This window comes from Schistocerca cancellata, chromosome 2 (genome assembly GCF_023864275.1).
Source record: "Schistocerca cancellata isolate TAMUIC-IGC-003103 chromosome 2, iqSchCanc2.1, whole genome shotgun sequence".
Taxonomy (NCBI): domain Eukaryota; kingdom Metazoa; phylum Arthropoda; class Insecta; order Orthoptera; family Acrididae; genus Schistocerca; species Schistocerca cancellata.
In genome coordinates, this window is record NC_064627.1 from 633,171,909 (window position 1) to 633,195,724 (window position 23,816).

Below are 23,816 nucleotides of genomic sequence, written 5' to 3' on the forward strand. Positions count from 1 at the left end.
GGCTCTAGATGTCCGAGAATCAATTCCATGTAGTGGAGAGGATTTATCCTCATTCCAGTCCCTCCTTCACGACTCACAGCCTGTGTTTGAACCTAATAATAAGTCAGATTGATGTAGAAAGTGTAAAAAAACTACATATATATATAAACTTTAGAGCAAAAACTGAAATGAGTACCAGGGATCATCCCTATTTCAACAATAGATATCTACATGAAAATATGCACATTGATCATGTGTCAAACTGTGCCGACGGGCATTTTGTAATATTTTCCTTCGTAGCGGGAGTAGCCATTTATACTTACGGGGAAAATACTGGAGCTATCCCTTCATAACTGACTTTAATTTAACACTGACGCAACTAAAATACCAACAAATTTTTCTGTAGAGATGATTATTAGATGAAGAAGGTATTACAATAGTTACTCTCGTGTTCATCTTTTTAATCAGAATGGCTATAGTAACATACACTTAGAGTTAATCCATATCTGTACAGTGGAATTATAATCTTTGAATAAGTGCTACATGCAGTCATTCTTGGAATGGACGTAGGGCTTCTTTCCGTGTTGGTAGAAATCCAAGTAAGTGTTCCAGGATTTGAAACGTCTCAAAAACTACAGACGGGAGATTAGCCCGTTTTTCTTGTTATACAGTCCGTCCCAGAAGTCCATCCGCGGTTTGAGCAGATTTTTCTCAATGCTAAGCCCGTGGTTGCTGATGTACAAGTGGCTGGGATCACGAGTGCTGACTGCTGGCCACGTGACACTCAGCAGAGGGTCTCCGTGAACAGGTGTGGGGTTCCTGCAAACAATGCCAACTTGTTAATATAAACGCTCTTAAAACGAATAACTTATTCGTGTGTTGCCTATTTACAGACAACAAACGAAAATGTAGGATAGTCATCAAATAAAAAAAATTAGAAATGGATGAATTGAGCCTACCCTGTCTTCGCAAAGTTGGTCCACAGTTTAGTCATCCTGGCAATAATTCTGCCCTCGACTGAGTCAGGATCGACGTGAGAAGCAAATGAATTGACACGGAACAAGTAGCCAATGTCGTCGGCGTGGCTGGCACCTAAAATATAACCAGAATATCACAACTTCAGCAGTTATTTTCTACATTCACACCTACCAAATGGTTCAAATAACTCTGAGCACTGTGGGACTTAGCTTCCGATATCATCAGTCCCCTAGAACTAACTAACCTAAGGACATCACACACATCCATGCCCGAGGCAGGATTCCAACCTGCGACCGTAGCGGTCGCGCGGCTCTAGACTGTAGCGCCTAGAACCCCTCGGCCACCCCGGCCGGCTCACACCTACCAATCTGTAACCGTATACACATTGAACGAGCCTCGTACAATCGTTACTTAATTTTCACACGTTTCTAACTTTGTTACTAGGTAATATTCGGATGATCTGGACAGGAACTACAACAAGAGGTACTTAAGAACTGCACGCACAGTGAGTATGTGAAGAGAATATCAGAAAGAAAGCGTACGAAACGAAATTTCTCTAGACGTTCTCTGCTTCAGAGCATTTATAGGATTCTATAAGTCTCATACATCTTCTTCATAATTTCACTTAATTCATTATGCATCACAGGTTAAGGAACTTAGTTGAGGTCAGTTTGTAATGAAGGGTTTCTTTTGCGATAAATAGTAATAAATAGATATCTGAACATACTGGCGCAGACGATATGAAAGAGGAAAATATGACCGCTTGGAATTTTCAGTATGAGATTGCTTTATTCAACGACTAGTTTCGATAGCATCATCATCATCATCATCAACATCTGGTGGCTGAACTTATTACTACTTCAATTTGATTTGGTGAGTATACAGAAACTACATAGTTAGCAGTGTCTAAAAACATATATCAAAACTTGATAGCAAAAACTTAAACTTCCAACTAAGGGAACCGATTGTCATTATGGCAGTTTAAATGTTATTAAACAATACAAATATTTGTCTAGGTACCATTATATAGAAACTTAAAGTTTAATAAAAAATATGCAAAACTTTTCAATTTTGGAGAAGTGGAAGATGTTTATAAATTATATCAGGTAATGTGATTTTGCTGTGTGTGGGTCCACTGCTTAACTGATACATGTTAAATTTTCTTAAAAAACCGTGTCTATATCTTCATATAGTGGTGCGACCTTCCTACCGCAGACATAGCCACTGTCGCTACATGTGGCTTTTTGCTGTTTTCATCAGTTTTGCAGCACTGGTCTAAAAACGTGACTTGCAGTGTTTAGCTACACAGTTTATAACCCATTTTAGCTGGCAATGTTAATTTCCAGTGTAATTTGAATGGTCTGATGTTAAATTACGTATATTTTTTTCACTTGAAGATGCGATTACTATATCGGGAAACCAGTCATGTATAATCCAGGAATAAAGGTTTATCAACAGTAAAAGCGGTTTCCAGAATTTTCTTCAGAAGATGTAAATAAAATTTTTGAAAGAAATTTTGTAACATATATCAGGTAAACTAAATGTAACTGTATACTTACCAAAGTCTATGAAATTTGTGAACTTCAAAATAAACAAGTTAATCTATAAAAAATCAAACCGCTTATGTAAATTGCAGTGTAGCTGTAGCTTCACCATAGCAGATGGTTGATATCGTAAAAGCTATAACAAAAATTGTTGAAATATTTTATTAAAATGCAAAAGTACAAACAATGTGAATATGATACTTTTCGAAAAATTCGTTGATTATCAAAACCGGAGGCGGCTCTTCCCAGAAAGTGTTATTATGTCGTACGTAACGTTAAAGGACAAATGTGTTGTCAGAGATAAAAGGGTGTTGTAGGCTGAATAAATAACTATCAGTTATAATCTTCCTAAAGCATAAATCAACAAGGGTCATCGGTCTCAAAATGTTTAAAAGTGGTGCGAGGACAACTATGTATTCCAACAACTCATTCGTATATACACTAATTAGCCAAGCCAATACGACTGTTAGGACGGGAGCATATGTGTAAATATCGATTCTCTTTTCTGTTTCTAGCAGAAAACTGATTAAAGACTCTTGCCTGCCTATGCCCTGTTTCGAAATTTTATTCTCGAAAGTAGCGGAATCCCGTCAACTAAATTAGCATATTCATAGCCTCCTCTAAATTGTCATTTAGGAGAAACACTGTCTCCGTAATAGCGACTAATAGTGAAATGTCTGTCTAAGTTACACCACACTATCACTTGAAGCTTATCATTGCTCCGTTCGTTTATTAATCTTTCGGTGCACAGGGTTGTGTAAGAGGCAAATTATCATTAAGCCCCAGTCAGTCATGCTCATGTGCTAAATGAAAGAATAACTAAAAAGGTCTTAATGATCATTTGATCATTTGGTTGGTCGTTCGTCTACATAAAACACTTAGTTTGCTATTTTCCCTTCATTTGATAATGAGTGTAAAGGTAGGTATTATCGACAATATCATGCAGCATAATATTTTAGAGATTTGTACAGAGTGTCCCAGGAGGCCTGGTCAATGTTGCGGGGTATTACAGGAACGATTATGTGAAGCAAAAACACTCTATGTGGATATATGCCCTGTTCCTAATGGTATCTGGCATATGATGTCCATCATTATTTATTTTCTGCCTTATTTAATGCATTGTCAGGTTTACACATGTACAACATCAATACACGCATTTTACAAAGTATCAGTTGAAAATGCGTATCTCTAAGACATTCACCTCTTAAACGTTAGCGTAATCGTCACATCATTGCTACTGTAGTTCACAATAAATGTTCGAATATCCCACTGTCAACTTCAGTGCGTTTGTGTACTCTTGGAGGAACATGCTGTGTTGCTTGTCTGACAAGAAACACCTTGACTGCGAAGTCACAAGTATTAACAACAATGACGGGAAAAAATTATCTGCTGTTGACTCACCACGTGCATCAGGAGGACGACAGAAAATAAGTGTCCGGGAGTGGCAGAGATAACCTTCTGTGGGATGTATACATAGAACTTAACAAAATCGCCATAGCTGACATCAAAGAAATGTTCAAAACAAACCATTAAATCGCACCATGAATACCGAATGAAAAATGACGCACAACAGTGATCACAAAAGTTCGCACCATCAAGATCGAAAGCAAATTCCTAAGGAGCTAAAAGTCGTGCTGGATGTACAGCTGGGTATCCGCTCTTAAAGAATACATGTAGAATTATATTGGTATCACGTAATGACGAGAAGTAATGGAATGTGATGGCATGCATCGGAATGCAAAACAGTCTGTCGTGGAGCTTATCGTGAAACTGGCTATCCTTTAAGGCGTAGCTGCAGATAGTGCGATAATATGTTTTATTGGCATGAAAATTAAAAAAAAACCACAAACATCCATATTGTAGGAACAGCAATGTCACATAGTTTTCAGAAGGGATAGTTTGCTGTAAAGGAGTTTGAATTTTTTACGCAGACCAGGAATCAAGCAAAAGCAAGTTATTTTCACCAGTGCTCATACCGTAGCTATAGTTCACTTAAGCCCATTTTCCCACTCTTTCTTGCTTTGACATAAATATTCCATACACCCCTAGCAATGTATTCCATATTGCCCTTGCAAGATCACGCACACGCGAAAGAATTGTAGCGAACAGAGCACCTACAACCTATTGTAACACAATAAGTCACTTTCCAAATAATTTACCATCCACATTCACAGTCGGAATAATTGTATACGAATGCGTTAAGGCATTGATGTTAGCTGATCTTCATACATCTCTCTTGGTACCTCTAATTCCCGGAGTTCCTTTCATATGCAATTCCTTTCAAAATCCTATTTGGTCGTAGTTGGAAATAAAGTCCTTACTGAACAAGAGGATAAGTTTGTTTATCTTATCCACTAATTTTCGGACCGATTCCGCAGTATGCTGCGCATCGTCATGTTGACGCTATGTTTCAATTTCGTTATCTTACGTGTTACAATTCTGTAGCACTGTGTGAAATTATGCTGCTATCCATTGCTTCCCTTGAAATCACAGTAATCTATGTCGCGAGCAATTTGATCTGCATTTTGTAATAGGTCACTATGACCTATATCCTTGAAAAGCGCGAACACCAATTTTTGTAACAAGTGCGACATGCCTTCCCTTGAGTATCCGTAGTTTTACTTATGCACTACACGGTAATATTGCTTGCTGCAGACATATTCGAAATTGTTCATAATTGCTCGAACAGTCCACGGGTGTATTGCCGGTCCATAGTGTCCAAAGGGCACAATATTTCGACGATCAGACATGTCGCCATCGTCAGGTGCGCGGACGAACTGAATAGTAATTGGTTATTTACTATGCTGCGGATGACCGTCCATGTATGTAATAATGACAAGTACCGGCTCCTTGACCAGCGATTGTCCTTTACTATGTTTCAGTGGAGACTGGATCTGTGGCCTCCTTTCCGACAAAGGTGCTGAACTACATGGTTCATCACGTGCTTCAATATCACCTTCACCCGTTAAGAATGTATAGTCATCATGTACTCCTCATGAACACTGTCCGCACCGTAAAGCGTATACGACATCACACATACCACTGACTCTTCTTTCAAGAACGCTGATATTTCTTTTGACACTTCTTCCTCACTCTGCAAAATTCGTTGGGTCCCTTTCTGACGAGATATCTGCTTCAGCAACTGGTGTTGTAGATATAAATCCTTGTTTGCTTTGTTTATTGTTGCCATTGCATTTGTAGCAGAACCACTAGCACTGTAGCTCTGCTATGAGCTACACTATGTGATCAAAAGTATCCGGACACCTGGTTGAAAATTACTTACAAGTTCGTGGCGCCCTCCATCGGTAATGCTGGAATTCAGTATGGCGCTGGCCCACCCTTAGTCTTGATTACCGCTTCCCCTCTCCCAGGCATACGTTCAATGAGGTGCTGGAAGGTTTCTTGGGGAATGGCAGTCCATTCTTCACGGAGTGCTGGACTGAGGAGAGGGAGCGATATCAATCGGTGAGACCTGGCAGCAAGTCGGCGTTCCAAAACAGCCCAAAGGTGTTCTATAGGGTTCAGGTCAGGACTCTGTCCAAGCAAGTCCATTACAGGGATGTTATTGTCGTGTAACCACGCCACCACAGGCCGTGCATTATGAATAGGTGCTCGATCGTGTTGAAAGTTATTATCGCCATTCCTGAATTTCTGTTCAACAGTGGGAAGCAAGAATGTGCTGAAAACATCAATGCAGGCCTGTGCTGTGATAGTGCCACGCAAACAACAAGGGGTGCAAGGCTCCTCCATGAAAAACACGACCACACCATGACACCACAGACTCCGATTTTTACTGCTGGCACTACACATGCTGGCAGATGACGTTCACCAGGCATTCGCTATACCCAAACCCTGCTGTCGGATCGCCACATTGTGTACCGTGATCCGTCACTCCACAGAACGTTTTTCCACTGGTCAGTCGTTCAATGTTTACGCTCCTTACACCAAGCGAGGCGTCGTTTGGCATTTACCGCCGTCATGTGTGGCTTGTGAGCCGCTCGACCATGAAATCCAAGTTTTCTCACCTCCCGCCTAACTTTCATAGTAATGAATCCTTTTGTAGTTTGGAATTCCTGTGTGATGATCTGGATAGATGTCTAGCTATTACACATTACGACCCTCTTCAACTGTCGACAGTCACTGTCAGTCAACAGACGAGGTCGGCCTGTGCGCTTTTGTGCTACACGTGTCCATTCACGTTTTCTCTATCACGTCGTAAACAGTGGACCTGGGGATGTTTAAGAGTGCGGAAATATCGCGTACAAACGTATGACACAAGTAACATCCAATCAACTGACCACGTTCGATGTTCGTGAGTCGGCGGAGCGCCCCATTCTGCTCGCTCACTATGTTTAATGACTACTGAGGTCACTGATACGGAGTACCTGGCAGTAGGTGCCAGCACGATGCAGCTAATATGAAAAGTGTATTTTTGGGGGTGTCCGGATACTTTTGATCACATAGTGTTTTTGTCTACTAAGCAGTTCAACTACGCTCCCTAACCTTATACTGTGCTCATTATTGGATACTTCCAGTCCAGCCCCATTAGCATCTAATATTGTGGATGCATGGCAGACAATTTGAGGGGCGTCGAATGTCTTAAACATCATTGCCCTTTTTCGACATCACACTCAAAGCGTTGCTTGTGAGTGCCAATGTACGTTTCTTAATGAGGGCATCAGCTTCCATGATGCGACCAAGCAGTTCGTCCTGCGTCTTCACTTTTCGTATGTACATCTCTGATTTCATCCAATCCCATAAACAAAAATCTATGGGCCAATTAATCGTACGATCAAGGCCAATCCCGCGATTAGCGTAGGTCACATACATGGGCACCACTATCTCAGAGACAAATAACATTAAACGTGTACTGCCTCGGGAACCATTTGGAATACGGAATATCTCCAGACGAAGCTTTTATCCTATTGAGCGTTGAATACTGCCCATTCCTGCTGGGACACCAAGTATTATGTTTGTGTTTATAGGCGTTGATGTCCATTGTAATTAAGGATATGTATTTTATATCACCTCAGGCTGTTAAACTGATTGATGATCTAACGCGAGATCAGTATTACGATTACCTACTTTTTTTGTCACATAAAGTTGTAAGCTCTTTTACGTAATGTATCTCAATCTCTCAGATGACGACTGTCATGCTGAAATCAGTCGCAGAGTGTAGTGTGATTCGCAAACTTTTTTTTGTATAAGGAAAGTCCTTTACACAATTTCTAAAAGCTACAGAGCACGACGTATGGATTTTATGATTTTGTTGTCTCCGTAGATTATTAAATGGTTACGTTGCTGTCACGATGAGGAATTCTTGAGAAAAATTGTGCTTGCGTAAATCCACTTTGCCAATGGGTTTAAATGGCAGTACGCCAGCTTGCAGCAGTCGACCAAGCAATGGTGAACTTCTATTCCCAGTAAGCTTTTACGAATGAGTGGCCCGCAGGCGCTGACAGTGTAGATTAGGTTAAGTGGGCAGCTATAGGCCAATCGCTGCCTGCAAGAATCACAGCTGACGCAAATCCTTACGTTTTACATCAGGCAGCCCTGGTACCGCACATAGCTACGGACATGTTCATGGCAGTACCTGTCTAGCACTCTATGTGTGAGGGAGGGAGCTACAGAACTGGAATAAAATTAAAGGGAAGTAATCTTAACATTTCCTCACCTTACGCAGTGGCGCTATGCCTCGCGGATTAGAGCCACTGCGTTAGAGTAAAGACTGCTTTGGCTGTATCAGACTAATGGGAACACTCTCAACTCAGCGTGACTCACCTGGAAAATCCTGCGCCCCGTACAGTCTTTTGAACCAGTTGAGTCGAGTGTCAACGTTGAAGAAGTAGAAGTATACGGGTTGAGCAGGGAACGTCTCGGCCTGCCTCCTCGCGGCCCTGTAGCACTGGTAGATGTACGTCGCGTCTCCACGCACCTGCAACGGCAACAGGCCGCCGTCGATAAACGGACCAGTAGCTAAACGGAGTAGCCGGGTACTTCCTGTCACACAAAATGAAACAGGAAACCTTGCTCACAAAGTACCTGCTGTCTCGAATGAACTGTTATCCAGTTAGGAGACGTACTGCCACGAAGTATTTGCAGGGTAGGAACACTGAGATTTACCGTTTCTACGTAATCTTTTAAGTCTCAGAACATACAAATTTCCTGTAAGAGCATCTGCTAATACAGTTTTTAGGCAGAGAAGTACGGTGTGAATATTTACTGATTATGGAAGGCATATTTATGTACACCATCAGCTGCTGTGTAAACGTTATAGCATTGCACTGGTAGTTTTAGTATACATGTACCATTTTTGTATGTCTTCACAAATTCGTTATATAATCTTTCTTTCTGATGTAATAAACATAGTTCCCTTATTATTCATTTAAACAAAAATATATATAAAACATTAACCTTCACAACATCGTTGACTTTGAAACCATTGCGGTAGTAACACCTTAGCGCATAGAGGGCACACTAAGTATACATCGTCTGTAGAGTTGTTTTAAAGCTTTTAATCGATATTTTATACAATATTTAAGTATTTTCATGGTTGTATAGAGATATTTTATGTTATTATTGTACTTTGCTTTTTATGTTTTGACGATTATGTGAACCCGTTATACACTGATCGGTTGACATGAAGTAGATGGAGAAGTGGTAGGCGGAGCATCTTCGTATTTAAGCGTATGCCCGTCACTTGCTGGCACCAGTTGATCACAGCAGCTGAGAAGAGTGCTCCACCTACCATCTTCGAAGCATGCTATGGCTATAACAAGTCTTAGTGTATTTTATCCTTATAAGCATCTTGCCATATTTTATTGTCAATCTAGTAAGGTTTCTATTACTTTCTAAATTAAATTACAGGTCTGATGATGGTCATGTGATATGAACGAAACCGGACACCTATGTTCTTGTAGTATAAGTGGTGCGATCAAGACTGAATTTTAAAAAGAAAAAATTTGTTAAAAAATTTTTGATCGCTGTTCCAAACATGTTTATTAAAAAAGGAAACATCAGTATTTACACTGATAAGCCAAAAGCTTATGACCACTGCCCACCGCGACTTTCGATGCGACCTGGTGCCGCTGCGGGCATGTGGTTCGGTAACAAAAAAATGTAAGTGGAGCAAAAAGGGACGAGGTATCACCCTAACGAAAATATGGGCTGCAAATTGGGATATGCAATGAGATAAGCGACTTTGACAGAGGGCAGATTTTTACTACGCAAAGACTGTGAACACGTATCTCTAAAACGGCGAAGCTGGTCGAATGTTCACCTGCTACCGTCATGAGCTTCTACGGAAAGAGATAAGATAGTACAAATACTATTAGGCGCTAAATGGTTGGACGTCCAAGACTCTTCACAGAAACTGGCGTTCGGAGACTTGAAGTAGGATAGATGGTAATCTGTGGCATGTCTGTCGAAAAAAGCAAAGCACTATGGTGGTGCAGGCACAAGTGTTTCGGAGCACACCGTTCGTCGTACGTTGTTGAACGTGAAGCAGTGCAGCAAACCAACCGTACATGTTCACATGTTGATTGACCTAACGACATCGTCATTTACTGTTGCAGTGGGCACTGGACCATCGTGATTCGACCGTCGTTCACTGGAAACGCGTCGGCTCTTCGGGTGAATCGAGTTTTTGCTACACTGGGTCGATGGTCGTCTCCACAAACGCCATCATGGAGGTGAACGGCGGCTCGAAACGCGCAGAGCGCCACAGACGAAGGGTGGTGTGAGCAGCATTATGCTATGGGAAGCATTCTTTTGCACTTGCATGGGAACTGTGGCTGTAATCGACACGTTGACAGCTGCAAACTATCTGCATTCCTTCATGCTTGATGTCTTCCACGACGGCGATGTCATCTTTCAGCAGTATAAATGTCCGTGTCTCGGAGCCAGAACTGTACTACAGTGGTTTGAGGCCCGTTATAGTGAACTCAAGTTGATGTCTCGACGATCAAATTGGCCTTATGTAAATGCTATGAAGCCCATCTGGTTCGCTATAGAGAGCCATCACGGCATAGGCTAATCAGCGGCCCGTTATTTATGTGAATTACATGACCTGCAGGTAGACATCTAATGCCTCATACCTCCACAAACGTACCGACAAACTGTCGGATCGCTGATACGCAGAATCCGTGATGTATTTCGTTTCTAAGACGGACAAACAAGCTATTAAGCAGGTGATCATAGTTTTTTGACACATCATATCACTGAAAACATCAGTACCCCCGCTGGACGCTAGAAAGGAGACGGTAGCTGTACGAAGCAAATGTGATTCGTTTCGGGAGCAGTACAATACAAAGAGAGACTACAATACAATACAAAGAGGGCGAAGAATACTTATTAGCGGCCCTGCAGCGCCGATATGACCACTCACAGCCACGTTTCTGGCCTCAGGTATTACACTGACATCATCGCCTTCGAAGGCGATATAGTCAGCTAGGTTATTCAAACGTCGCTCAAGAACATTGTGAAAGGTTTCACTTCTGAAATCTTGTAAGACAGGCAGATGTTTAGCGGTAGTAAATATGGGAGATAATGCTCGAAAACAAGAAACGCAAGATACATCAGTAAATACAAACTCAAGATTCACCAGCAAATGTAACAGGAAATCCCGAAGATAGCAAGAGGAAGAAAAATAACAAGGAAAAATTCCAGATCAATTCAAAAAGTATCGTAAACGTCACTATCGGTTAAAACCCACAGAAAGCATGCAATGACGCACAAGCATTAAGAGGAGCATCGAGAGTCCTCAAAAGAAAAAGTAATCAAGTTTTGAAATCAGGCAAATTGGGTAACATACTAAATACGGAGAACATTTTAATGAGAGTACTGTGCTGCTTACTCTCAGCAGTTCTGTGCTCGATGTTATTAGCGTCAATAATAATTTCAAGACTTCCATTCCAGTGCAAAAATAACGGTTTGATCACAAAAAGGGCTGTGGTCGGAATTCTACATGAAGTCATCATATAGAAAATTTGTTAAGAAGTAACTGTACTGTTCTCAACAAGGCAGATGAGCTAGATCCATGTATGTAGAGGGTCGTTTCGTCTCCAAACCATATAAACACGTGTCTGCTGTGAAATAAAGGTCGTATAATCTGAGCCTTACATTAGAGGAGACTAACAGCACTATAACACTATAAAAAAAGGCACACCACGAAGGAGTTATCCGAAAGATATCGAAATCATTAGACCTGATGAACATGCACAAACGAACTAATGATAACAATTTCAGAAACATTGGATGTTTCATTCAGGAGTAAAATCTTCACAAACTGTGCACATCAATAACGTGTTTGTCCACATTTGGCCTTTATGTAGCCAGGTACTCCATTTAGCATTGTTGTTGGATGTCCTCCTGATGGAAATCGTGTCGGTGTCTCCCTAAATGGAGCTTTAAATCGCCAAAACCCCGAGCTGGCTGTAGGGTCATACCCAACACCCTCAACAGGCGAGAGATCCAGTGACCTGTCTGGTCAAGGTAGACTCTTCCAAGCACGAAGGAAAGCAGTGAATACTCATCCTGCATGCGGGCGGGCATTACCCTGCTGAAATTTAAGCCCAGAATGACTTGCCATGAAAGACAACAAAACAGTTTGTCGACTTACCGCTGTGCTGTAAGAGCGCCACTGATGAGAGAGCTCTTGCTATGAAAAATATGGCACTCCAGTCCAATATTCCTGGTTTTAAGGGCGTATGGTCGGCGATATTCAGGGCTGGTATCCCACTGCTGCACGAGGTGTCTCGAGGCGCATTTTCGGCTTGGAATCTGTTTGACTGGAGCAAAAATGTCTTCAGTGATGAGTCCCCCTGCGAAATGAGCGCAGATGACCAATGAAGACGTGGCTTGAGACACTCCAGACAGCGATGGGATACCAACCTGTCATCCGCCATATGGCTCGACAACCAGGAGCTATGGTCTGAGGTACCGTTTCATTTGATAGCAGGATTCGTTGGGTTGTCATCCTCACCCCCTTTACAGCTCAACTATACGTCGAAAATATTTTATGTCCCGTTTCGTTGCCCTTCATGCCATACATTTCAGCAAGATAATGCCCCTCCATGCACTGCGTACGTTCCTTCTGCTTGTTTTCGTGCTTGCGAAACCACACGTTGGCGGGAACGATCGCCGGATCTCTCCCAGTTCAGAACGTTACAGTTGAGAACATTATAGGCTTGACCCTGGAACCAGCTCGGAGTTTTCACGATGTAACGCCGTCGTCTCCAGCGTCACTGACGGAAGTAAACCGACACTGGAATTACCACCAATAGCCAGAGACTTATGTGTGGTGGCCAATGAATCTGACATTAGCCGTATCACCAGATGTACTGAACACTAACCAGTATAGGAAGCATTTGGAGGATCTCTGTAGCAAAGCAAATTATGGGTACTTTTTATGGAACAAATCAGTGTGGAGACAAAATGGCGGGTGTGTGATGTTTTACTTGTGATGACTTTCCACACGCCGAGTCCTTATGGAACTGACAGAATGGTACGCGTTTTCAGGTCTTCAGAATGTTGCGTGGTTCATAATTTAATGTAGAACATCGTCACAGTAATGTTCTCCCATTGCCCGACGGACAGTTGTGAGAATTTTTACGCCACTATGATTAATACCGGCTGCAGAGTTGTAGAGCACTGATGGCAATTCGCGGCCTGTGGGAAGCATCGTGCTGCCGATTGGTTTCAGTCCGGCCCGCGAAAGTAATTCGTGCGCGCAGAGAGTGTGGACGTATTAGACCACGGGGACTGAAACTGAAGGTAATTTATGATGAATTAACCGTGTTTATTTTGCCATGACGACATTTTCAGATGTGTCCTCAAATTGTTTCTTCACTAACTGTGTTACAGAATTTTGCAACGGAAGTTTTAAAGACAACTATTGTAAAACGCAGCAAGCAAAGAAATAATGTTCACGATATGTAAATAAATATAAATTTCTGAAGATGGTTTGAATATTAAATTAATTTACTCTCAAAAATGCCTGTTTCGAGACGTAATTTAGTGGTGAAGCGTGTCGTGAAAGGGGTGTCGTTCATATCGATGCCTTACCGCAAACGTGTTAATGCCACGGACGCTATAGTTTTGAATTTATGCGTTAGGAACGCTTCTGTTGGGTTACTTGGCAAGGCAGTCCGGGAGCTTGGTTAAGGATGAGTATTAGGCCCGCGGGCCTGCCTATGGTCTATGTATGAGAATCTTATATTGACATCCAGAAACTCAGATGGTGCCAGAATATGCGGATTCCCTGCACGTTATCAGGAGTAACGTGAAATGTTTCCAGTAGCCATCAGTAAATGTAATTAGGAAGATAACAGAACTTTGTGATAAGGTTTGAACAACTCCAAAAACAATTTCAGACTAAAAGGCGATAAGGAAGCATCAGAATTGTGAATGCCTGTTAAAATTATAGATTAACAGTACGAAGTATGCACACGGTTATCCATTTTCTATACCTTGATTAGAGAAAGTAAGTAAAAAATCAAGGGATTATGCAGAGGTGGGTTTTTCCCGACCCACGAGGAGTATAACATAACTTTAAACTTCATATACTCGCCCATCAGATAAAACATTACGAGCGCGGCCCACCGCGAGATTAAATGCAGTCTGGTGGCGTTGCGTGAACGTGTCACTGTTAAGAAAGTACCGGGTGATTAAAACTGAAATGCCCACAGCCACAGAGGTACAGTGAGGGCTGTAATCATCATAAGGCAGCGAAGTTTGGTAGATATTAATGTGAAACAGATTCAATCTGGAAAATATTAGTTCGTGTTTTGGCAACCATGTGCACATCTGGCGCTGTGAACGCAAAAGACATGTAAAGAAATGCTTCCATATGTAATGGATTAACAAGGGTGGAAAAGGTCAATCAAATTAAAAAGACATACTGTAAATTTTGTTACTAGCTGCCACATACACAATTTGTTTGATATCAGTTCCGGAGACGTCGATTAGACGTCGTACAGCGCCAGATATGTATCTGGTGCCCTAAACTGTAACTATTTTTTCCAGCGCCAATCGGTTCCGTTTAAATGTATTGCATATCTACCAAGTTTCATTGCCACTGGACCTCCGTGAGTAGCTGCCTTTTGTTTATAATCATCTGATATATAAATGAAGCAGGGACGAATGGGGAAGCGTTCTGGTATAGATACGAGCCGCAAATTGGGAAATCCATCGACAAACTGCTTTAACAAAGAGAAGTGGTCGAAACCGGTCACCTTGTTAAATAAATTGTGATCAAGACTGTTTTTAATAGTAATTATGTATAAGACATTGATCACTGCTATTCCCGTAATGCATTCAAAAGTAACTCAGGGTATTAGATTAGAAAAAGAGGCACTTAACGTAGTAAATGAGTTTTGCTTTTGAGGAGTAAAATAACTTGTGATGGTCGCAGTAAAGAGGATATAAAATGTAGACTGGCTATGGCAAGAAAACCGTTTCTCAAGAGAAATTTGTTAACACCGAGTATAGATTTAAGTGTCAGGGAGTCTTTCCTGAAAGTATTTGTAGGGAGTGTATCCATGTATGGAAATGAAATATGGACAATAAACAGTTCAGACAAGAAGAGAATAGACGCTTTCGAAATGTGGTGATACTGAAACATGCCGAAGGTTAGATGAGTTGATCACGTAAATAATGAGGAGGTACTGAATAGAATTGTGGATAAATTGACTTGAAGAAGGCGTCGTTCTGAGGCATCAAGGGTTTACCAATTTAGTACCGGAGGGAAGCGTGGAGGGTAAAAATCGTAGAAGGAGACCAAGAGATGAATACAGTAAGCAGATTCAGAAGGATGTCGGTTACAGTAGTTATTCGGAGATGAAGAGGCTTGCACAGGATAGAGTAGCATCGAGAACTGCATCAAACCAGCCTCTGGACTGAAGACCACAACAACAACAACACGCGTAATATACGGGAGGATAATACATAACTCCATTAAATTTCAGTACTCAGTGAGGGAGCGCAGCAAAAATATATTAGTTACTATCACTGACATTCCATTCTTAACTCATCCCCCTCGTAGGTACAACAGGCTATATGTGAAGGCTCGGAAAACTGTCCAAGTACCTTCCCAACTAATCTAGACCCTTCTATGCCATGTACAGTCCACGAGTGACTATTAGCCCCTACACGATAGGTGACTGAAAGACTGAAACCCTTACGTGATTTTTTGCGATCTGGCACAATCTAGTGCGTATTTCATATATATAACGACAGGCGTATAGAATAAAGGCTTTCCACAGAGACCACGTTCATCATGTAAAATCATATCAGTAGGAGCTTACAACGTCTGAACTACAAACTTTATTCTGCAAATCGAAAATCGATTCCTTTAGACAATTTTTTCCATTTAATCGATTAATGTGGTTTCTCCTGTAGAAACTTTAGCAAGAGTTACTTGTGAAGATGTTACCTGTGTGTATTGCCGCAATGTGCTGGCGTCGAGACGCTTGTTCGCAAAGTAGAAATTCCTGATGTGGCGCGCGACTGCGGAACGTTGCTCTTCTGTCGGTGCTACGGTTTTTGGGACCAGCAGGTGAAAGTTGTTGTCGAGGTCGCGAATGGATGCCACGTCACCTAGAAGATCTGCAACACAAGTTATATCGTCTTTTAAAACAGAATTTTCCGAAGTTTGCATAACATCGTAATTGTTTTTGAGTCAACGGGTTTCCTATCATTGCGTGTCATTTACATTACACAACAGTGACACGCTAGAGAGAAAATTTAATTTTGTCTGAAGAGGTAGCATTCGATGTTACGTCAATTATACAACAAATTACTTGCCCCTCAATTTATTTACCTTTGCAGTTCTACACCGAAGAAGTTCCTTAACAATTATCTCAAAGGAACAACGGTCAGTGGGGGAGATGGGAGATGTCTTTACGGCTAACTTCGTTGAAGATTTCTGAAATTCCTCTCAGTTCTTGGTAAGACACGCGTTTCACTGTTATTATAAGTGTAATAATCTGTACTGAATAACAAGGTGCAGAAGACACGTATTTATAACCGAATAAACTGTCACAACCCCTGAGGGCTGAGAGCGAATTTACATTTCAAAGGATGTAAACGCAGTCCAGACCATACTATGGAGCTGAATTAAGTTTTTGTCAGTAGACTTCAGTGTGAGTTGTATGCTCACCTTTGAGGTAGATGTAGCCCTCCTGAGAGTTGACACCGATGATGGCAGGAACTGCATTGTAGTTTCCGCTGGCCATGATGTCCTCTGGGTCCTGCGTGATGAAGGCTCCACCATCTGCATCCTCAGGCTCCACTGTCGGCCAGAAGGGAAACGCATCCTGCAGGATCGTCTCCTGGAGGATACGAGGAAACACCGATGAATAATGCTGTAGGTGTACCGGTAAAGGAAGCATGGACTCAGCCTAAAAAATCGACTGCTTCGAGCTATGTTTATTTTCGTATTCTAAAACGTAAGTACTGCAACGACAAAATTTTATTGCCCTTAAAAGGCAAAAAGAAAAGTATGAAAATGTATTTGAAACGAGCAATCTGCTGACACGTGACTTGAAGACTAGGATCCTTTCTTTACTTTTTTTTTACACTTGAGAATATCATCATTACCCTCGTATTTTGCATCTTGTAAATAATATTGTGTCTGTTGTGTCGGTTATCAGTGACGTGTATATGTTTAGTCTGTTTATGTTACGTTATCAGTAATGTATACGCCAAACATGCGAGAGTGAAATGTGTTCCAGGCCAATGCAACAACACGACAAAACTTGTGACAGGGCCACAACTTCTGACTTCTGACTTCTAACTACACCGATTGGCGAAGCTTACTAAGCTACAAACAAAAGAAAGAGACAAAAATGAAAATGGCTTAGATAAGACCGTGCTGAAGTTGGGCATAGATGCAACTGTCAATTGAGTCAGAGCTGATACAATTGCCGCACTTAAAGTCAAGGTTGTTTCGTTTTTTACACCAAATATGCACTCTTACAACTTACTTATCGCCTCTGCCAAATCAGAGGTGAGAATCGTACAAATACGTGAAAATGATTTGGCAAGAAGAACTGAATGGTTCGCAAAGAACTCTGATTTGAAGACGGATTTACAAGTAATGGACATTAACAAAACCATTTTAAAGCCAGACGAAAACTCCTCGCGTCCTAATGCTTCCTAATGCTTCCTCTTAGCGATTACAAGTAACATTATGACATATCTACATAACTTTTTTCCTTAGTGTCTGCCGTTGCGAGGTACAGTCGTCACGGTGAATAATGCAGTCTTTAGAGAGTGAACGGTCTAGGGAGGTGCTAAATGTATTACAAGTTCCTACCACAATATTTCAGACTTTAAAACAGAATATTACAATGTTCCTTTTAATTAAAAGTGAGTATAATTTGTCAAATGAATGCATAAAGAACATTTCTTCGAAAGAAATTCTAATATGTATAAAGAGTACCAGCAAGTAGTCAGAGACAAAAAGTATTGTTTTTAAAAAACGTATTTGCAGCAGCCCATTCGCGGAAGTTGAAAGAAAGAGTTGGTCATTTCGAATAAAATAGACCGCACAGGATGTCTGTTGTAAAATATGCTGCGCTTACAAGTTCCCAGTTTCACTCGAAGGCGATTAATCAATTGGCCTGGCGCCTAAATATGAACACCGATTTAAACCGAATTGAGATGACAATAGCGCTCAACTAAAAGGCAACGACACGTTTTAGCGTTCGAATGGAGAACAGTGTCAAAAGTGTGATGCTACACAGAACTACAAGATATTGGGTTCTATTCAGAAAACATCCTGATCAAACCTTGATGACACATTAACTCTTTAGACTCGACTGATGTAATTTGGGGACCGGAAAGTAATATCGCTCCCGTGAATTACGAAATTCGTGGCCATTTATCAGCTCATTGTGTACTTGAAAGAACTGCCAAAGACAATTAATAATAACAATGAAATGAAAACCCTTAGCTGCTTACAGGCGTTGACATATGTCAACGGGGACAGATGAAAATGTGTGCCGCGACCAGGACTAGAACCCGGGATATCCTGCTTACACGGCAGACGCTCTATCCATCTGAGCCACCGAGGACACAGAGGATAATGCGACTGCAGGGACTTATCTCTGGCACGCATCCCGCGAACCCACATTCTCAACGTATTGTCCCGCACTACATTCGTAGTGCCCCCGCCCATTATACTCATTACTCGCGGCAGGTTGCCGATTCCCGTAAGAGTTCTGGCACTGTTTGTGCATCTGCACAGAAGAAGAAGATGGTCAAGTGGCCGGTGAGCCTTAACTATATATGTATACTAAGATGGTATCTGTTCTTTCGGACATGTCCGAAACGCAATTTTCGATGTTTATCCAAGTGCATCATACGTTTGTAAATGCCAAAGTTGGTTTTCTAAGTTTAAATCCGGTAATTTTGATATTTCCAACTCTTATCGATCAGGGAGACGGACAACTTTAGACAAAGAGATGTTCAGGCCGGAAATGTAAGCAAACGTATGTGGGACAACCGACGAACTGTCAAACATTCTTAACTCAAATTGGTCGGCCATCGAAGAACATTTGCAGCAAATTGGTAAACACAAACAGCTAACCGAACAAACAAGGTAAGTTATTGCTTCAGCGACCCACAACGAAACATATTTTGCTCGCTTGGTCGCTGGAGACGAAAAGTGGGTCCTCTATGATAATCCATAAGTAAAAGGCAGCGGTCTTCTCCGAATTATCCACCATGAAGTATAGCCAAGCCAAGTTTACATCCCAAAATGCCTCTTTTGTGAGTTTGGAGGAGTATTCGCGGGTCGTTAATTTTGAAGTGCTGAAACCCAAACCTTCTGTGAATGCAGACCTTCACTGTGAAAAAGTGTATCGAGTAAATCAATGTTTAATTGAAAAGTGCCAAGCAATTCTCAACAAACAAGGCTTATTCCACAACACGATAACACGAGGCTGCACTGTGCGAGACAAACCCTGGAAAACAACTAGTGAATTACAGTTATTGCTTTACACACCATACTCACCCGATATTGCGGCGTCGAATTTTCATTTATTCCTATCGCTACACCATTATATTACTGGAAAAATTGGAATCAAAATGCAAAATCCAGATATTTTTCTCAAAAGTAAAATGAATTTTCTCGATCCGACATTGAATTTGTCACTAGATAGCAAAAGGTTGTGTTAACAAAGGTGATTATATCGTGAATTAAAAATAAAAACTTGTTAACAGTCCATCTATTTGAATTTCATGTAAGAAACGTCATTAGTTTCCAGTCTCAATAATGGATGAAGTATATCAGTTACTCACACGGCTCTTTATGTCAAACATGTAGTTTCGGTAATGATACCAGCTATTGTTAAAATTCAGTAACTTAAGTAATATTTTATGTTCGTGTTTTTAAAATAAATCGTTACTTGAACATTTCAGATTTCTTAGCAGTACTAGATGTATTATAGTGATACTCGTAATGAAGTGTGAATGTGATTTTTTTTTATCCTGGATTAAATTTGTTCTTGGTGATGACAGTTCCCATTACTTAGTGTGTCATGTTAATTTGTACTTTTATGTTGCCTAATATGGCTCTGAGCACTATGGGACTTAACATCTATGGTCATCAGTCCTCTAGAACTTAGAACTACTTAAACCTAACTAACCTAAGGACATCACACGACACCCAGTCATCACGAGGCAGAGAAAATCCCTGACCCCGCCGGGAATCGAACCCGGGAACCCGGGCGAGGGAAGCGAGAACGCTACCGCACGACCACGAACTGCGGACTCTTGCCTAATACTGAAGAGTTTTATTGAGGCATAGTGTTAATATTTAGATTTTAAACACATGTTCTGTTGATAATTGCTCTAAATTGAAATCGTTATGTTCAAGGCTTAATAGTATATTATAGTGTGTGAAACTACCAAGTAAATGAAATGTTGACTGCTCTAAATAATAACTGGTTCATGAAAAGGAGTTAATTAAACACAAACTATCCGCAGCAATCAGATGTTCGCTGTTCTCTGACACGATCCAACTGGTGTTGTTTGCAGCTCTTTGCACTAAGTTCAGATTTAATGGTTTTCTGGTTTCAGACTGCTGACTCCTTCGTGTTACACTCTCTCTCGTATGTGTGTATGTGTGTGTGTGTGTGTATGTGTGTGTGTTTGTGTGTGTTTGTGAGAGAGAAAGAGAGAGAGAGCGTGGGTAGGCGGATGGATATTGTTTGGTTGGTTCTGGGGAAGGGGACCAAACAGCGAGGTCACCGATGCCATCGGATTAGGAAAGTAGAAAAGGACGGGGAAGGAATTCGGGCGTGCCCTTTCAAAGGAACCATCCCGGCATTTGCCTGAGGCGATTTAGGGAAATCACGGAAAACCTAAATCAGGATGGCAGGACGTCGGTTTGAACAATCGTCCTCTCGAATGAGAGTCCAGTGTGCTAATTACTTCGCTACCTCGCTCGGTGTGCATGGCTGTGGAACAAGGAACAGACGATAAGTTGTCAACACTTTTATACACAAACAAGACAGCAGACGTCACGTAAACAAACAGGTCTACCACCAAAGCTCATGACATTTTTCGTATTATCAATATGAAATAATTGCTAGAGTGGCACTGAAGAATATTAAATCACAAATCACATAGTGCAAAGCCTGAAAAGCAAAAAAAGAAAAAAAAAAGATTTCATGAGAGGAAGGGCAGAATTAGTCAGAAAAGAAACACCTATGTACTAAAATGTAGACTTTCACGGCCTGAAATATCATGTCCATTATAATTATCCGGGCTGTTATGCCGTGGTCGGTTGATGACTTCTGTGGTGATTCCCAACGTTTCGTCTCCGATTGCGGGAGACATCTTCGAGAGGGTCCGTAGTTCGATGGAATGTCCAACACACGCACTGGATCGCTACTGGGTACCACTAAAAGAACTGTTTCTAAACGTTTGGAAGAGCACAAGGGAAATTGTAGAAGAGGAGAGACGGAACGATCAGTTGTCGCGGAGCATGCTTTCCAGCCAGGGAACCACAATATTCGGTTCGAGGAGACGCAAGTACTAACGGCCACGAGCGGATATTACGAAAGGCTCTACAGGGAAGCAATCGAAATCGCTAAACACCCAAATAATTTCAACCGAAAGGAGGAGGGCGTCAAATTAAACGGTATATGGATGCCGGTGTTAAAGAAGATGTGTACCACCCGTCCACTACTGGGTGATGGCAACGGCGATCGACGGTGACGGACAGCGGCCTATTGCAGTGACGTTTTCAAAACACGTGACGTCACGCCGCGGCGCGGGAGCGCGCGGACACGGAATTTAGCGGCAGTCAGTAGCGAGCCAGTGTGTGTGTTGGACCTTCCATCGAGCTACGGACCCCCTTGAAGATGTCTCCCGCAGTCGGAGACGAAACGTTGGCAATCACCACAGAAGTCATCAACCGACCACGGCATAACAGCCCGGATAATTATAATGGACATGAAACACCTATGTGTCACATTTTATTGAATTGAAAATTGGGACGAGAACTGCAAGAAAATGTTATATTATACGTGATAACAGAAGTGTATATTATTTAATCAAGCTTCGCTGAAGTTGCTATTAATATTTATCTCTGGACACACTATAAATTGGCAGTGCAAGATTCGCTTAGAGCACGCGTATGCACACAAGTTAGTAAGGATCGGAAGCCCCTCCGGAGAGGTGACTGACCTCTTTGGAGCGCGCGTAGGGCGCCTGCTCGACGAGCATCCTGGCGGGCACGTCCCTGAGGAAGGCGACCAGCTCACGGGCAGAAGCGCCCTCCGGCAGCCCCAGGTGCCGCGCGAGCCGTCGGGTCCTCTCGGCCACTGGCGCCCGCATGCTGCCGCTGGTCGACACCGTGCTCTGGCACACCACGCGCTGGAACAGCCCTGCCAGGGCGGCCCGCAGAGCTCAGCATACTTCCGTGGAGGTGGCCTGATACCACATCGTCTCTCTTCAACTACAAGTACTCGTACACCCTTTTCTATTGTCCATTTCGACCGCCGGCAAGGGTGGCCGAGGGTTTCTAGGCGCTACAGTCTGGAACCGCACGACCGCTACGGTCGCAGGTTCGAATCCTGCCTCAGGCATGGATGTGTGTGATGTCCTTAGGTTAGTTAGGTTTAAGTAGTTCTAAGTTCTAGGGGACTGATGAACTCAGAAGTCCCATAGTGCTCAGAGCCATTTGAACCATTCAATTCCCTTTCGCTGCTAAGGACTTGCTCCTTGCATTCCGTGCTGAGGCATCACTTTTTATGGCTTTACTGCTCGCCTGATTCTGGAGCCTCTGCTGAGGGACGGCGTTCAGTCCGTTATGAAATACTTACTGTCCGATTTTTCGAAAAATGTTAGATGGAAAAAAACTGACTTTTGCGCGTCTTACAGTCCGATAGCTTCACTCGATAAAGAACTAAGTTACTTTTCGTTATTCACTGCTTCAAATTTAGCAAAACATTGCTGGAATTCAAAGCGTCTGCATGGTAAAAACACATTGCGTAAGCTTCACTAATGGTTGAGTTTAGCTCATACTTGCAGCGAATGAATTGTAGATCAGGTATCGACATTTCATTTAAAGCTGAGAGCAGAACAATATCTGACGAAATAAATCTCGGGTGAACAGCCTGGTATGAGTGTGCATAGGACACAATATTTCGGCAATCGACCACGTTGCCCTCATCAGGTGCGCTGATGTACTGACCGGCCGTGGGCCGGCATCTGAGGGATGAGCGGGAGGGGGATTGTCCTATATATACGTGGCGCCGGCCCACGGCCGGTCAGTACATCAGCGCACCTGATGAGGGCAACGTGGTCGATTGCCGAAATACTGTGACCTATGCACACTCATACCAGGCTGTTCACTCGAGATTTATTTCGTCATAGAATACGACTGGAGAAATTGAAGAATCACAAAACAATATCTCGTTGATGCGTTATTGGATTTTATATCAGGCAGACGATCGTGCACGACGCGCCCATTGACGTCCTTGTACATCACGAATCATGTGGTCATAACAAGCGTCATATCTCATAAACGAATCGTGTTTTCGATATGAGGTTTTTTTTATAAATCATAGCACGTCATCAGATACATATTTTGTATGATAAATACTCTAAACTCTTTTATTCACGAAGATCTTGAAGTAGCTCGACCTCAACTAGAAGACCCAAGCAGCGTGTGTATACAAGTCCACAGCACTTGGGGAACGACGTAGCAAGTTGTGTATAAAAGCCGACAACTGTGAAAGAGCTAAAACAGTAACACCAGCAAGGATAGCAAATAACAGAATTTCACATATTGTGGGAATA

The 23,816-nt window shown here is 42.1% G+C and overlaps 1 protein-coding gene across 1 annotated transcript in view; it reads right to left on the minus strand.

Annotated features, from left to right (window-relative positions):
- Positions 1–428: 428 nt before the first annotated feature.
- LOC126162299 (juvenile hormone esterase-like) overlaps positions 429–23,816 on the minus strand; it is an 81,835-nt gene continuing 58,447 nt past the window's right edge. Inside the window, exons 5-10 of the mRNA XM_049918718.1 lie at positions 22,200–22,399; positions 16,660–16,831; positions 15,934–16,106; positions 8,283–8,436; positions 939–1,071; positions 429–798 (exon numbers count right to left, since the gene is read on the minus strand). Of these exons, the coding sequence (XP_049774675.1) occupies positions 612–798; positions 939–1,071; positions 8,283–8,436; positions 15,934–16,106; positions 16,660–16,831; positions 22,200–22,399 (1,019 nt within the window). The 3' untranslated portion in view covers positions 429–611. The remainder of the gene's footprint in view (positions 799–938; positions 1,072–8,282; positions 8,437–15,933; positions 16,107–16,659; positions 16,832–22,199; positions 22,400–23,816) is intronic.